At 45.3% G+C, this 15,319-nt stretch overlaps 2 protein-coding genes across 2 annotated transcripts; both read right to left on the bottom strand.

Annotated features, from left to right (window-relative positions):
• Positions 1–1,566: 1,566 nt before the first annotated feature.
• SPMAP1 (sperm microtubule associated protein 1) lies at positions 1,567–6,406 on the bottom strand. Its single transcript, XM_028703841.2, has 3 exons — positions 6,003–6,406; positions 4,475–4,574; positions 1,567–1,833 (listed from the first exon to the last, which is right to left on the bottom strand). The coding sequence occupies exons 1-3, from the start codon at positions 6,207–6,209 to the stop codon at positions 1,676–1,678; spliced, it is 465 nt and encodes a 154-aa protein (XP_028559674.1). The 5' UTR covers positions 6,210–6,406; the 3' UTR covers positions 1,567–1,675.
• Positions 6,407–9,248: 2,842 nt separating this feature from the next.
• On the bottom strand, positions 9,249–14,672 carry RPL23 (ribosomal protein L23). The gene is made up of 5 exons (XM_028703067.2): positions 14,520–14,672; positions 12,524–12,607; positions 11,235–11,363; positions 9,988–10,101; positions 9,249–9,373 (listed from the first exon to the last, which is right to left on the bottom strand). Exons 1-5 carry the CDS (start codon positions 14,530–14,532, stop codon positions 9,291–9,293), a joined length of 423 nt encoding a protein of 140 aa, XP_028558900.1. The 5' UTR covers positions 14,533–14,672; the 3' UTR covers positions 9,249–9,290.
• Between the last annotated feature and the right edge of the window lie 647 nt (positions 14,673–15,319).

Raw genomic sequence — 15,319 nt, 5'->3', positions numbered from 1 at the left:
TTCTGAAAGCTACAACAGTTTCTGCCGCGTCTCAATTCTCCAAAGTGTTACGGAAAAATCTAGGTGTGAGGCTGCTCAGTCACCCACCTCGTCGGGCAGAGCCCGCGGGTCCCTGCGGAATAAAGGAAGGAGTCCAGCCACCAACCGGAGCAAATAGCTGTAGACCAAAGTTTATTGTGCAACAGGTTCAAAGAGGAATTTTGAACCCAGAGAATGGGGTGACAAAGACTTTTAAAACTTTCCCACCATATCCCAGAATACAGTTCGTACAGCATCATTGCTACATCACTGACATGTCACAAACGGGGAGGGGTAGACAGGGGTTACACTAGGTTGAAGGCTGGTGGTTCAAATCCCCGCGACAGGGTGAGCTCCCGTTGCTCTGTCCCTGCTCCTGCCAATCTAGCAGTTCAAAAGCATGTCAAAGTGCAAGTAGATAAATAGGTACCACTCCAGCGGAAAGGTAAACGGCGTTTCCGTGCGCTGCTCTGGTTCACCAGAAGCTGCTTAGTCATGCTGGACACATGACCCGGAAGCTGTACGCCGGCTCCCTCGGCCAGTAAAGCGAGATGAGCGCCGCAACCCCAGTTGGTCATGACTGGACCTAGTGGTCAGGGGTCCCTTTACCTTTTTAACCTTGGCAAACATGTCCAGACAAGTCCTTGGTACAAGATTAGCATAAGCAGACATGGCAGGGCAAGATTCAGGTATAAGATTAGCATAGGCAAACACCTCTGAAGTGCCACCACCCAAAGTACAATAGAACTTCCTTTGCATGTCTGGACCCCTTGGCAAGTTTGGTGATGGGATTAGGCTTTCCTTGGCCAACAATCAGCTCAGCAATTGTGACCTCTGGGAACTTCCTGGAGTCCCTTTCAAAGGGAAAATAGCCTTGGAATGGAGGAAACCGGCAAAGGAGTTGATTTTATATTATTTTTAAAGCTAGGTAACTTCCTAGAAGAAGGCTGATCGCCAAAGAATTTATGCTTTTCAATTATGGTGCTGGAGGAGACTCTTGCGAGTCCCATGGACTGCAAGAAGATCAAACCTATCCATTCTGAAGGAAATCAGCCCTTAGTGCTCACTGGAAGGACAGATCCTGAAGCTGAGGCTCCAATACTTTGGCCACTTCATGAGAAGAGAAGACACCCTGGAAAAGACCCTGATGTTGGGAAAGACGGAGGGCAGAAGGAGAAGGGGACGACATAGGACGAGATGGTTGGACAGTGTTCTCGAAGCTATCAGCATGAGTTTGACCAAACTGCGGGAGGCAGTGGAAGACAGAAGTGCCTGGCGTGCTCTGGTCCATGGGGTCACAAAGAGTCGGACACGACTAAACGACTAAACAACAACAACAACAAACTTCCCTGAGCTGTCAAGTTGAAAGGATACATTCAGGCATAATATTTGTAACATTTAACTTTAAAGATGTCCCCCCCCCCCCTGTAATTTTCGTAACAAAAGGAACACAGGCCCTGGGTGAGTGCCTGGAACCACCCAACCTTTGTAACATTTTTCTTCTTTCCCCCCACCCCCACCCCACAACACAGAAGCGCACACACAATGTTCATGTAAAGAAATTAAAAGTATTTTTTATTTTGGAGAAATCAAGATAATTGACAACAAATGGACAGTGTGATAAGAGGAAGGCAGAGAATAAATCATATGCTACGCTTCAATGGATGGGGAAACATGTGACTTCGCCAAAGCAAGAGGAACGGGTGCGGAGATCAGGGGTGTTGCGGCGGTAGCCGTAACGTCCATTGTACCCTTTCACCGGCTTTACGTCCATCAAGTGCCAATAGTGGCCAGCCACTTGCTGTGGAGAATGACCTGTATGTGGGGAGAGGGGGAGACACTAATTCTTTATTACCCCTGTTGTAAGATAATTCCTCTAATTCCCTTATGGGGTTTCCAGAGCCTGTATAGAGTCCCGCCCCAGTTGCGGAGAAAGCAGAGGCCAACTAAAGTACAGTGGTACCTCAGGTTACATACGCTTCAGGTTACATATGCTTCAGGTTACAGACTCTGCTAACCCAGAAATATTACCTCAGGTTAAGAACTTTGCTTCAGGATGAGAACAGAAATCGCACAGCGGCAGTGGGAGGCCCCATTAGCTAAAGTGGCACCAGGTTAAAAACAGTTTCAGGTTAAGAACAGACTTCCAGAACGAATTAAGTTCTTAACCTAAGGTACCACTATACAGTGGTACCTCGGGTTACATATGCTTCAGGTTACAGACTCCGCTAACCCAGAAATATTACCTCAGGTTAAGAACTTTGCTTCAGGATGAGAACAGAAATTGCATGGCAGCGGCGCAGCGGCAGCAGGAGGCCCCATTAGCTAAAGTGGCACTTCAGGTTAAGAACAGTTTCAGGTTAAGAACGGGCCTCCAAAACGAATTCAGTTCCTAACCTGAGGTACCACTGTATATTGAAAGCAAAGCGGCTAGTAAGCCTGAACTTCATTTAAAAGGAAATAAACTGTTGCCACAGGGTCACCACATGCAGGACAGAGGAGAACCGTAAACAATGGTGTGCAAGACCCTATAATGGCTTTTGAAATTGCCCACCCTGTACCCCAAGACCAACCCCCAAAACATCATACATGCATCACAGATAGAGGCCATCTCCAGCAGAAATTTGAGAGTATTGCTTCTCTCCTGTCTGCCAGGATACCTAATAATGCCTTAAGGTAAAAGTGAAGGACCCCTGACAGTTAAGTCCAGTAGCAAACAACTCTGGGGTTGTGACGTTCATCTCGCTTTATTGGCTGAGGGAGCTGGCGTACAGCTTCCAGGTCATGTGACCAGCATGACTATGCCGCTTCTGGCAAACCAAAGCAGCACACTGAAACGCCGTTTACCTTCCCGCCGGAGAGGTACCTATTTATCTACTTGCACTTTGACGTGCTTTCGAACTGCTAGGTTGGCAGGAGCAGGGACCGGACAACAGGAGCTCACCCCATCGCGGGGATTCGAACTGCCAACCTTCTGATCGGCAAGCCCTAGGCTTAGTGGTTTAGACCACAGCGCCATCTGCATCCCGTTGGTAAAGGTAAAGGACCACTGACAGTTAAGTCCAGTCGCAAACAACTCTTGCATTTTCTGGGTAGCCTGGCTACCCAGGTGATAGTAAATACTTTAGTTCTCTTGCACATAATTGAGTTTGCTCAGCTTAACAGATACAGTGAAACCTCGTTTTTTTAACATCTCAGAAGCCGAATTCCGAAAACCCTGAAGTAATTGCTTCCGTTTTCGGACACGCATCGGAAGTCAAACAGCTTCCAGTGCATGTTTTTCTTTTTTCTCAGTAGATTTTGCAGACTGCCCATTGCTCCTCGGTTTGCCAACATTTCAGAAGTCGGACGGTCTTCTGGAATGGATTACGTTCGAAAACCGCGGTTCCACTGTACTTTCCAGACTGTGTTTGCAGGAGGGTGTAAGCCCCTACAGTCCAAAGACAATTGGAAAGCTTTTTCTATTTCCTTCCTCCTGGCAGAGAATAATTTGAGGTCAATTTGGGAGGGTCAAAATGGCTTCAGGATTGCTCTCCTGACCTATTTCAGATATGTGGTTTATATACTTATGTATGTGTTTGCCTCGTACATTTATGAACATTTATTCTATATTTGAGACTTTAGAATTCTTATAACACCCCTTCTTATATCCACCCAGGTCATTAATAAAATGTCTAAGTTACCCTCTATCTGGCATTCTCAGTACAAATCTTTCCTGCTCGAGCAAGTTATAGAACTTTGCTTTTGCAGATTCGTCGTTGCTATTGAGTAAAGGATTTGTCTGTGTGAGGGACCTTAGGTGGGGTTTTCCCCACCAGGGAACTGTGAGAATTGTCATTCTATGAAGGAAATAAGGCGGGTTAAGCACACTTAACAAACTACATTAAGGGACACGGGTGGCGCTGTGGATTAAACCACAGAGCCTAGGACTTGCCAATCAGAGGTTCGGCAGTTCGAATCCCTGTGACAGGGTGAGCTCCCGTTGCTCGGTCCCTGCTCCTGCCAACCTAGCAGTTTGAAAGCACGTCAAAGTGCAAGTAGATAAATAGGTACCACTCCAGCGGGAAGGTAAACGGCGTTTCCATGCGCTGCTCTGGTTCGCCAGAAGCGGCTTAGTCATGTTGACCACATGACCCAGAAACTGTACGCCGGCTCCCTCAGCCAATAAAGCGAGATGAGCGCCGCAACCCCAGAGTCGGTCACGACTGGACCTAATGGTCAGGGGTCCCTTTACCTTTAACAAACTACAGTTCCCATGATTCCATGGGGGAAGCCATGCTTATTTACTGCTTTAAATGTGTCACATGGATGTGGCCTGAATTAAGTCATTTCTGCAGCATCAAACACAACTTCAAAAGCCTTTGATTGCCACAGTGAAATAGGGGGAAACAGCTCCGAGAGACACAGAGAGGAATGACGAAACACAGGCATAGAAAAGGCACAGTATTTTTCTCACCTGCCCCTGCCCAATTTCTCCTGTTCAAGTACCTCTGTCCTGGCCCATAGATATGAAAATAATCTACTATCCAACCATCCCTCGAGGTACCTCCGCGGGTCTGTAACAAGCAAAAGCAATAAAAAAAATATTACTAATGCTGCTTAGCGTTTTAGTACCAGCAACGTGCTAGGGGCTGTACGGAACTCATTTTTAAAAAATTTCCTTCTAGTAAAGATATTTTTGGGCATGATGAAGCGATAAAATTTGCAGGGTGGGGAAGGAGACCTTTCAACTTTTCACATTGCCCACCATGTTCCTTCCCTTTTCCTAACGTAATTGGGGCTGATGTCATAGGGGCATGTGGTGCGTACAGTGAGGTCATAGAGGCAGCTGTGACATCAAGCAGCAAAAGCCGAAACATTCCAAGAAAGGGAAGTCCAAATATAGAAGATATTGAAGATTTAACACACCCCTCCTGAACACCCATAGGCCATACTATAGGCCTATAGAAGATGCACAGCCTATAGAAGAACACCTATAGAAGATGCACAGCCTAACTATCTTTTGGAAACATTCCAAGGTCTTTTAAGTAGGACACAATTTATTTTTTTTGAAGTAGGGAGCCGATTCAGGAGCCTGGTGGTGATTTGGTCTTCATTATATTTTCCCCATTTACTTTCAATGTGTTGAATGGATTGGAATCTGGATGGACCCTTAAGAGAGGTTGACAGGGGCGTAATTCTTCTGCCTCCAGAAGCAACCTAGATTTAAAATAATTGAAAAGGCAACAATGGATTTTACTAGCCTAATGAGCAAAACAGTAACCTCTGTATGGCTAAGCACTTCAAATGCTGATCCAGCCTTTTATTAACAACCTCCAAGTCAGGCAAACCCACACACCACTCCAAGAGCAATGGATTCTATTACTACCATATTTTTCGCTCTATAAGGCGCACCAGACCACAAGACGCACCTAGTTTTTGGAAGAGGAAAACAAGAAAAAAAATATTCTGAATCTCAGAAGCCAGAACAGCAAGAGGGATCGCTGCGCAGCGAAAGCAGCAATCCCTCTTGCTGTTCTGGCTTCTGGGATAGCTGCGCAGCCTGCATTCGCTCCATAAGACGCACACACATTTCCCCTTACTTTTTAGGAGGGAAAAGGTGAGTCTTATAGAGCAAAACATACGGTATACACTTTCAAAAGATGCACAATGCTTTCCGTTCTCAGGCAAAGCTCTAACATACCAGTAAGAGGTATTACTGAGCTGTGCTGAGCAATTATGTGAATTAAATTGCAGCATATGGCGACTCACCCTAGCACGGCAGGAGCAGACGCAATGCACAGCCAAGGAAATCAATGGCAGCAAACTATTATGGGATGGAGGAGCTGGCCTGGCCGGAAAGCTCCAAATGGGCAGCTTGCGGACCACAAACTAAGAGCAAGTTTCTGCGGGAAATTGTCTTGCAGAATCGCAAGTCAGCAGATCCTGCAGTACCTGTGTGAATGTCAGTCGAGCTGGTTTCACTATCCTTTAGATGCACTTACCTGTTCTGTCTTTTTCAGCACAGATTTGACCACTGGGGATGAGAAGTAGCTGGCCGCGTGGATGTCCAGTTGAGCATTATAAGGAGGCAAGGCAGACCACAACCTGGGCAGGAGGTTGGTGTAGCTGCTTGCTATAGTGTCTACAGCCACACCATCGAGGATGAATTCCTTTTGCCTTTGTAGGCATCTCCGTGTGACGCAAGTCATGTTTTGTCTGAGGCAAGAGAAAAAGCCACTGGTCGCTATTCCCAGCTGTACCACTTTCCCTGTCGCCTCCCCAGCAACTTTCACTATTTCCTGACCACACAATCGGTGTCACTGTGATGCTATCAGCATAGACAATTGCCTCCTAACAACCAAGAGGTTGCCAACAGGTTGTTAGGCTCAAGATGACTCATCTCAAGCATGGCATGTCTTGATCCATTGGGGCGGGGGGGGGGGGGGATAATGCTTTCCAGTGGAACAGAAGATAGTTGGAAGGGACCAGGAGAGTCATTTAATCGAACCCTCTGCAATTCAGAAATTCTGTCCTAAGCCTTCCCTGGGTGGGCTCGAAGCACCAACCTTTGGGTTAACAACCAGATGCACCGACCCAATACACATAAGTGTCTTGTTTTAAATCCTCTTATTTCATGAATGAACCGACCCTCAAAAATGGGCCATGGGAGTTGGGAATTTCTCGAATAGAATACGTAATAAAAATCTTTTAACAAAGAAACTAAAGATCTCGAGTAATATTTCTATGCCGTGAAAAAAATATTCTTTTCTGCTTGATTTCTTAGCTGCTTTCTTCAGATGGGAGCCATATGCATCCACAGCAAGGTACATATATATATTCTTAAGGACATCACATACATACTTGGGAGAACTCAAATGTAGACATCACTTTCTGAGCTCAGCAATTCACCCTGCCATATTTGTGCTGGAGTTCAACATGGCGCTCGTGAGCATGATGCCATCAGACATCTCCCTAGGTCCCATCCTTCATACATTTCCCCTAAAATACGTTTTTTTCTTGTGGGTGCTATCTGCTAGTCAAGTCTGTTTGGTGATGTATGCTCATTACCAGTGATGCTTAAATGTATTTTTAATCTCTGTTGGAAGCCACCCAGAGGTGGCTGAAGCCACCCATCAGGCAAGACCTCCTTCCACCTGCCTTGCTCCACCTTTTAGTTTCTGCTTCTCAATTTGTATTGTATTCTTTTACATACTGTGGCTTGCTGTTTTATTGATTATAGATTAGAAATTATTTATTGTAACTGTTGAGTGGATTTCTGTTTAATTTTTATATGTTGATATTGTTTTGTATAGTTAAAGCTATGGTTTTCCCAGACCATAAAGAAGGCTGATCGCCGAAGAATGGATGCTTTTGAATTATGATGCTGGAGGAGACTCTTGAGAGTCCCATGGACTGCAAGAAGATCAAACCTATCCATTCTGAAGGAAACCAGCCCTGAGTGCTCACTGGAAAGACAGATCCTGAAGCTGAGGCTCCAATACTTTGGCCACCTCATGAGAAGACTCGACTCCCTGGAAAAGACCCTGATGTCGGGAAAGATGGAGGGCACAAGAAGGGGATGACAGAGGACGAGATGGTTGGACAGTGTTCTCGAAGCTACTAGCATGAGTTTGACCAAACTGCGGGAGGCAGTGGAAGACAGGGGTGCCTGGCATGCCCTGGTCCATGGGGTCACGAAGAGTCGGACACGACTGAACAACTAAACAACATCAACATTTTTTTGTATCTAATAATTGTTGACTGTTACTTTCTGATGTAGGTTGCTTAAAGTTTTCTTTTATTATCACATTTTTGTATTGCATTAGACTGTTGTACATTTTTTGTTTCTTCAGCTTGTAAACCGCCTTGAGTATTGTAAGCTAGAAAGACGGTATACAAATAAAAAAATGATGATGATGAAACCGAGCCAGATGGGCGGGGTACAAATAATCAATTATTATTATTAGCCTGTTGGTGGGAGGATGATCAGTGTGCTTTTCTTATAAAACTGGTATTTTGCGATGCCCAGCAGTTCTTTAAATTCCTAAATGTGCTCCTTAGTCCAACAGGTTTGGCGATCCTTGACATACAAAAATAAAAATAGAGAATTCTGATATTCTCCCATGGCTGTACTGAACAAAATTCTTATTGCGAAGGACCTACTCCCAACAGGGTGTTAAGGAGTACATTAAAAAGTACACATCCCACTAAATAATCACTACAGGATCATCTAGCGAAAGGCTTCCACAAACTCGGCCCTTCAGATGTTTTTGTCCCACAACTCCCATGATCTCTAGCTAGCAGGACCAGTGGTCAGGGATGATGGGAATTGTATTCTCAAAACATCAGGAGGGCAGAGTTTGAGGAAGCCTGATCTAGCGGTTTGTCATTATATATTTTACAGCTTAAAATTATTTTAACTCTTTTTTTTTTTTTTTGCCCAGAGTTAAAATAGAACAGTACAAGCATAGAAAAAACCTACCCAAGTCTCTATCCCGTACGGATTAAAAGTTTAACTTGAAATACTTTCGGCAACACCTTTGGAACTTCAAAGTTCAAAATATTTTAATTTTACTTGCTTAGGAACCGATACAGGTATAACTGCATAATTAACATGAATGGTTAGATTCTCAACTTTTTTAATAGTAATAAATAATACAGATAGTCCAAAAGATCAGAGAAAAGATGCAGAAGAGCACTGGGCACGACTTGCGCAAGCTGGGAAATCACCATAGAGTATGCTTATTCAACTGGTCCCATGTACCCATAACTGGATCACAGGATGACTTAGAGATGAGCTAACCTTCCTGCACACTTGTTGCTGAAAGCAGACCCCGAGTCTCAGAAGACTGATATTAAGGCTCTAAGGCCTAGGTACAAGCCCAAATCCTAGTGTTTTCTGGCAGACAGATGAATTGCAAGAAAGTTGCATGAAAGCATAATTTCACTGAACTGGGAACACATAGCAGGAAAGTTAAAACAAAATATCCAAGAGGGATTACCCCTGTTACTGGACAAGTGAAAGGCCAACAGTTGAAAAGCTGTTCTTTTGAAGCTTTCAGACTATTTATTGCATTTACACCAGGGAACACAAGGCACACATAGGGGCACCCCATTTTATCACACCAACCCTATGAGATTGGGCTGGGAGAGTGATTGACCCAAGCTTTTCTGCTTTCTTCAGGAGCCAATAAGCCAACTCACTCAAACACCTTACACAAATTGTGAAGTTGCTACAAGTCAACGAGTTTGGTACAACCACTTTTTTATTGGACGTTTACAAGACAGGTTTATGCAATGCTGCCAGCGTTGGAGGCGATCCTGGGCCACAGATCTGCACATTCCTTGGCTACGGGGCCTGTGATAGCAGAGCCTGGAGGGGGCAAAAATTGTAAAAACCACCATTAAACACTGGCAAAGGAATTCCTATGAAACATATTTACTGAATTTGTATTTAATAAATGAGTCTTGGGAAGAAGTCATCAACACACTGGCATGGCAGCATCAGCTGCAAAGCCAAACCTGAAGCAATCAATTCACAATATAGTTGACTCGCAATTTGCACTCTTTTTACTTGCGCAATTACGGCCGGCCAGCTACAATCACACAAATTAAACGCACGCAAGGGGGAGAGCTTAAAAGCTCTTTCCATGCTGGGTTTTCTCAGTGCAGAAAGAGCTTTTAAGCACTTCCTCCGCCTTGCTTACTAGGCCCTGGGATTTTGGTTTTGCCCAGGCTGTGGGCCTTCCAGAGACAGCTAAGCAAGTCTTGGGGGGGGGGGGGAGGAGGCCCACTGGCTTCAGAAATGTAGGGAGGGTCGCATGGGGGCAGTTCTGAGCTTGTTCTGATTATATGCAATTTCAGCTTCATGTGCAACCCCCCAGAACGCAACCTCTGCCCCACGCAAGTTGCAAGCTTACTGTGGCTTTTGCAGGGGGGGCGGGGTGGGACTCTCTTTGCTTCCTACTCCCAAGTCAGCAACCATACCTTTCATTTCCCCTTTGTTGTTTACTATGACCCCCGCATTGTCTTCAAAGTACAAAAACACCCCGTCTTTTCTCCTATACGATTTCCGTTGACGAATCACAACTGCCGGATGCACTGCAGAAAGGAAGAGAAATTCAGTACAAGCTGCCGAATAAAGAATATGCAGCACAGGTACACCAAAACCCTTGGGCTTAAACTCAAAGGTAATATGCACCCTCCTAAACATCAATTTCCTTAGGGCTCTATAGTTGATAGTATATGTGTATGGATTATATAGGCTTAAGCCTACCATTTAATTCAATGAAAACAAGATGTAGAGTACATAGGTTTCGGTGGACCTAGCTAGCCTTGGCTCTGAAGCAGGATTTCTAATGGACAGGACATCAATGGCCAGCATATTATTTAAACTACAGGACACAATTCACCTTTTCTTGGAGCAAAATGTTTTTTTGAGTGCAGCATATATTTGGCTCTGGGCATAGCATCCAACACTAACGTGAGGATCCACCTGCCCTCTGGGAGACTAACACTAAAACACGCACAAACACTACGTGTGTGTGTGTGTGTGTGTGTGTGTATGTATATATATATATATATATATGCTTTCGTAGATTTTCACGGGTACAGGAATGCAGGTTTTGGTGTCCTCGGGTGTCTTCCCGTGTAAAAGTTGGGGTGTCTAGGCGACGTTTCGACGAGGTCTCACTCGTCATCTTCAGGCTGGTGCTTTCGGCTTCTTGTTACTGGAACAGAGCAGGATCTCAGTGTTTGAGTTCCTATAAATACTGTTGATTTATAGGAACTCAAACACTGAGATCCTGCTCTGTTCCAGTAACAAGAAGCCGAAAGCACCAGCCTGAAGATGACGAGTGAGACCTCGTCGAAACGTCGCCTAGACACCCCAACTTTTACACGGGAAGACACCCGAGGACACCAAAACCTGCATATATATATATATATATATATATATATATATATATGTGTGTGTGTGTGTGTGTGTGTGTGTGTACATATGTACGTATGTGTGTGTGTGTGTGTATATATATATATATATATATATATATATATATATATATATATATATTCCATTATTTTAAAATGGCTCATTCCATCTCTCATCAACACAATTAAGGTCACAACACTGTTCTGCCTTATGATCAGCTATTTTCTCGCTACCCATAGTCGCAATACAATTAACACAGTAAGGGGGCTTCAAATCCATGAATCCAGCTTCCTCCACCACTCACCTTTCTTCCTGAGTTCTGGTTTGCCTTTCTTGACAGTAGCCATTACCATGTCTCCCACACCAGCAGCTGGCAGCCTATTCAGGCGCCCCTTAATCCCTTTCACAGAGATGATGTATAGATTTTTGGCCCCTGCAAAGGAAACAGAATCATTCTCATTCTATTCATCCCGGAGCAAAGGTTAAAGAGACTTCCTCTTCAAGTATATGTGACACAACTGATTGAAGCAAAGCAGCACAAGCTGTCACCTCACCCAAAAGTTGTGCTATTGCTGTACCCTTCTACGACAACTCCCTGGGCCACGGGAAAGCAGACCCAACAAGTGCTTTTCAGAAGGGGAAACCTGCTGCTTCTGCCCAGTTACATTTTTGATGAGCATTGCTGTTTAGAGTCAGAACTGAATAAGGGCCGCTCCTTCTCACAAATTCAAAATGGAAAGAGATCAAGGCAAAGGAATTCACTTTTACCCCTCTCTCCCCAGCTAGGATCAAGAATCCATAAATCACCCTTCGTGGAACCCACGTCATGATATGCCACCATTCTGACTGAACAAAAAGCCAGCAAACATCTACACCAACCTAAGAATAGATTCAGGTAGGTAGCTGTGTTGGTCTGATGCAGTCAAAATGTATATAATAAATTGTCTAGTAGCACCTTAGAGACCAATTAAGTTTGTTCTTGGTACAGTGGTACCTTGGGTTATATATGCTTCAGGTTACAGACTCCGCTAACCCAGAAATAGTACCTCGGGTTAAGAACTTTGCTTCAGGATGAGAACAAAAATCGTGCTCTGGCGGTGCGGCGGCAGCAGGCGGCTCCATTAGCTAAAGTGGTGCTTCAGGTTAAGAACAGACCTCCGGAACAAATTAAATACTTAACCCAAGATACCACTGTATAAGCTTTCGTGTGCATGCACACTTCTTCAGATAAGAGGAATAGTAAGTTGCATGCTGATCAATGCACCGTAGGGAAGCTTCTTCCAACTGCCTCCTCCTCCTTCTGCCCTGATGCTTGCAACCCAAAATTCGAAGGTAAGCTAGAGCTTAGGTTGGCTGGCAGCAGCTCCCAAGAATCTCAAGACTGCTGGCTTTCTCATCCCAGCTGGAGATGGCGCAGATTGAACACAGAACCTTTTACAGGCAAATCATAGAAGAACACTTGTACCTTTCCACAGTTGCACAGCAAAATTCTAAAACAAGCAACAAAACTTCAGCACCTCAGCTTTTCTCGTAATACAGCTTAAAGAAGAACAAGTGGGGTGTACTATATTATTTTTTCCAACTACTACATACCAGTGTTGTCTGCGCAGTTTATAACTGCTCCCACAGGGAGACCAAGGGAGATGCGAAATTTCGCACCAGAGGAACCACCACGTCCTGTTATGGAGACAGGGATGAAAGACATACAGTTAGCCCAAGACCCAGGCAACGTCTACCACTTTTTAAGGTCTGCTTCGCTTCTCCCAAAACAGTAAGGGTTTTCTCCACCCACAAGCCCCTTTTCTACGCAAAACCACTCTTTCATCACCGCTGACATGACCAACTGCTCTCTTGTTCAGCTCCAATAAGCTGTACCGGTCTATTAAGATGAATTAAACGACGAGTTTTAAAGAGTGATGCGCGAAACCTAAGCAGTTTCATGCATGGCTACTTGATATTCAATTTTAATAGATGAAAACTTTCAGCTCTTCAAAACGAAATAAATGAAAGAAAACCTACTACCTACGTCACACCACCCAGGGAAACCCACCCTGTTCACCAGGTATGGGGAACTGGTGTGCTCCTCCAGATTTTGTGGAATACAATCTCCGTCACTCCTGGCAATTTGCCACACTGGCTGAAGATGATCACCAGAGTCCAATAATGTTCCAAGGGCCACAAGTTTCCATACCTGATCCAGAAACTCTGGGAGGCCCAACTACTATGTATTTTAACATGCAATAAGAAAGATTAAGGCTTACAGCTCCTGGGTGATAAACATGACGGTACTGCATGCCTCTTCTTTCTTTCTTTAATTATATATATTAACAGCACTAAAAATTGACACAGAATTATATCGCTGGAAAGCATCCTGAGGGTCATAAAGTCCGCCAATGGAGGAATCTTCCGCCCAATTGGCGGTTTGAACCCACAACTGCCTGGTTCCTTACAGAATATAGGCCTTTGGGAGCTTACAATCTGAAATTCCACAGAAGGGAAAATAAAGGAAGGGGACTGGAGGTAGCAGTAAACAGGGGGGAAATTATTTTTTAATAAAAAAACTATCGTTTTAACTACGAGAAGGTGAAATGGCTGCTGAGTGATGCTGTCAACTTTACAACTTATAAAGTTGCTCTGGCAGCTAGGAAGATCAGGGCAAAGAATTTAGATAAAATAGCCATTAATTGTAGATCTGATTTACACAGTTCACACGAGACTCTCCTCTATTTTATCTGTCCTTATAGCGAAGGTTTCTGTTAGATTTGGATGTGGTTTTATTCTATATTAAGCGTCTGCTGAGGTTTTGGATGGCTAGCACAATAGAAGCTGGATTTTTAAACGCAGGCTTTAAAAAACAACAACTATACATGCTTAAGATCAGGGAAGTTTTTAATGTGTGACAACTTAGTGTATTTTTGGTCTTTGTGGAAGCCGTCCAGAGTGGCTGGGGAAACCCAGCCAGATGGGCAGGGTGCAAATATTAAATTATTATTCTTATTATTACTGTATTATCATCATCATCATTACAGGAAAATCCAGGCCAGGGCAGAAGACCAGGCGGCCTTATTCTGGGAAAAGGATATAGCACCCCACATACTAAAAGCGCTCTAGAAGCTGCAAATCCTGCCCAAGTCTTCCTCTTAGGCCTAAGACCAAGTACACGTATTTTGAGTGCATGTCCTTCCTCTGCTAACCCACAACCCGTTTTTCTTAATTCTTCTCCAGCAGGGACGTGTATAATGGCTCGCTAACTCGGTACAGCTTCACGGGCGCGGACACGTCTCGGCACCCTCTCCTTAACAGCACGTCAGAATGCGGCTCAAGGCCCTGAACGCGTGTTCGCCGAGGGTGCCAGCGGGGCCCTTAAGCAGCACCTCTCTCCCACCCGACCCAACGCTTCCTTTGGATTTCCAGAGTCCCCTTCCCCCGCACCCCACGGTATTCCACGCGGAAATACGCTGCCCCCGCGGCAGCCAAGGTCCCCACGCGCGCAACCCGCCACCAGGCGTCTCCTTATCCCCGCCGAGGCGCCGGGATGGAGGCGGATTCCGCGCCACCCGCAGCCCCGGCTCAGCAAGCTAGGCCTCACCTCGCTTGGACATCTTGAGCGGCCGGCGGAAAAAAATGAAAAGGAAGCGCAAGGCCTGCCGGGAGAGTTAGTAGTTTTTCCTCGGGAGGCGCCCGCGTCACGTGAGGCGGCGCCCCTCTCACGTGACGGAGGAGGCGGAAATCCAGAAGCGCCGGCCGCAGCGCCACCTAGTGACCCCCGCGCTTAACTGCAACCGCTCTTCCCCTGCAAATCTTCAATGGGCGCTGCTCCCGTGTAACCGAGCAGAACCGTGCAGCCTTTAAAAAAAGGGCTTGAACTGAAATGGAATTTTGTTTTGCTTGCTTGCTTGCTTGCTTGCTTGCTGGATGGATGGATGGATGGATGGATGGATGGATGGATGGATTGATTGATTGATGGATGGATGGATGGATGGACTGATTGATGGATGGATGGATGGATGGATTGTAGACCCAGGGCGGTTGTCAGGCTAGATGATCGACCCTATAAATCGACTACTCTTGCGGTTTCATAAATTATAATAAGTGCTGTTAGTCGTTTTGCAAGCCGACGCCACCCGCGAGCATGTGCAGAGTGACTTTCCATCATCGCCGAAAAACTGCGGTTCACCCCCAAATATTCTGGAGCTGCCTAATTCCACCCTGTCCCGAGACTTTGGGATAACACATGAATGAATGAAAGCAGCTGATCGTCTCTCTGAGCATCTGGATCATAAAGTGGGAAGAGACCCAGCGCAGGGGTCATCTAGTCCAACCCCCTGCAATGCAATAATATTTTGCCCGAGGCGGGATTCGAACCCAAGACTCAGAGATTAAGACTCT

Source organism: Podarcis muralis, chromosome 13, assembly GCF_964188315.1.
Source record: "Podarcis muralis chromosome 13, rPodMur119.hap1.1, whole genome shotgun sequence".
NCBI classification, from domain to species: domain Eukaryota; kingdom Metazoa; phylum Chordata; class Lepidosauria; order Squamata; family Lacertidae; genus Podarcis; species Podarcis muralis.
The sequence above is the reverse complement of the archived record's forward strand: the minus strand, read 5'-3'. Positions and strand labels throughout refer to the sequence as shown.

Coding starts and splice junctions, on each gene's coding strand:
- RPL23 (XM_028703067.2), bottom strand. Junction 11,364..12,523: donor AAACTGCGCAGACAACACTG/GTATGTAGTAGT, acceptor TTTCCTTTGCAG/GGGCCAAAAATCTATACATC. Junction 9,374..9,987: donor CAACAAAGGGGAAATGAAAG/GTATGGTTGCTG, acceptor TGCCCCCTCCAG/GCTCTGCTATCACAGGCCCC.
- SPMAP1 (XM_028703841.2), bottom strand. CDS start 6,209: ATGACTTGCGTCACACGGAGATGCCTACAAAGGCAAAAGGAATTCATC. Junction 4,575..6,002: donor TGCTGAAAAAGACAGAACAG/GTAAGTGCATCT, acceptor TGCTTGTTACAG/ACCCGCGGAGGTACCTCGAG. Junction 1,834..4,474: donor GAGAAATTGGGCAGGGGCAG/GTGAGAAAAATA, acceptor CCCCACATACAG/GTCATTCTCCACAGCAAGTG.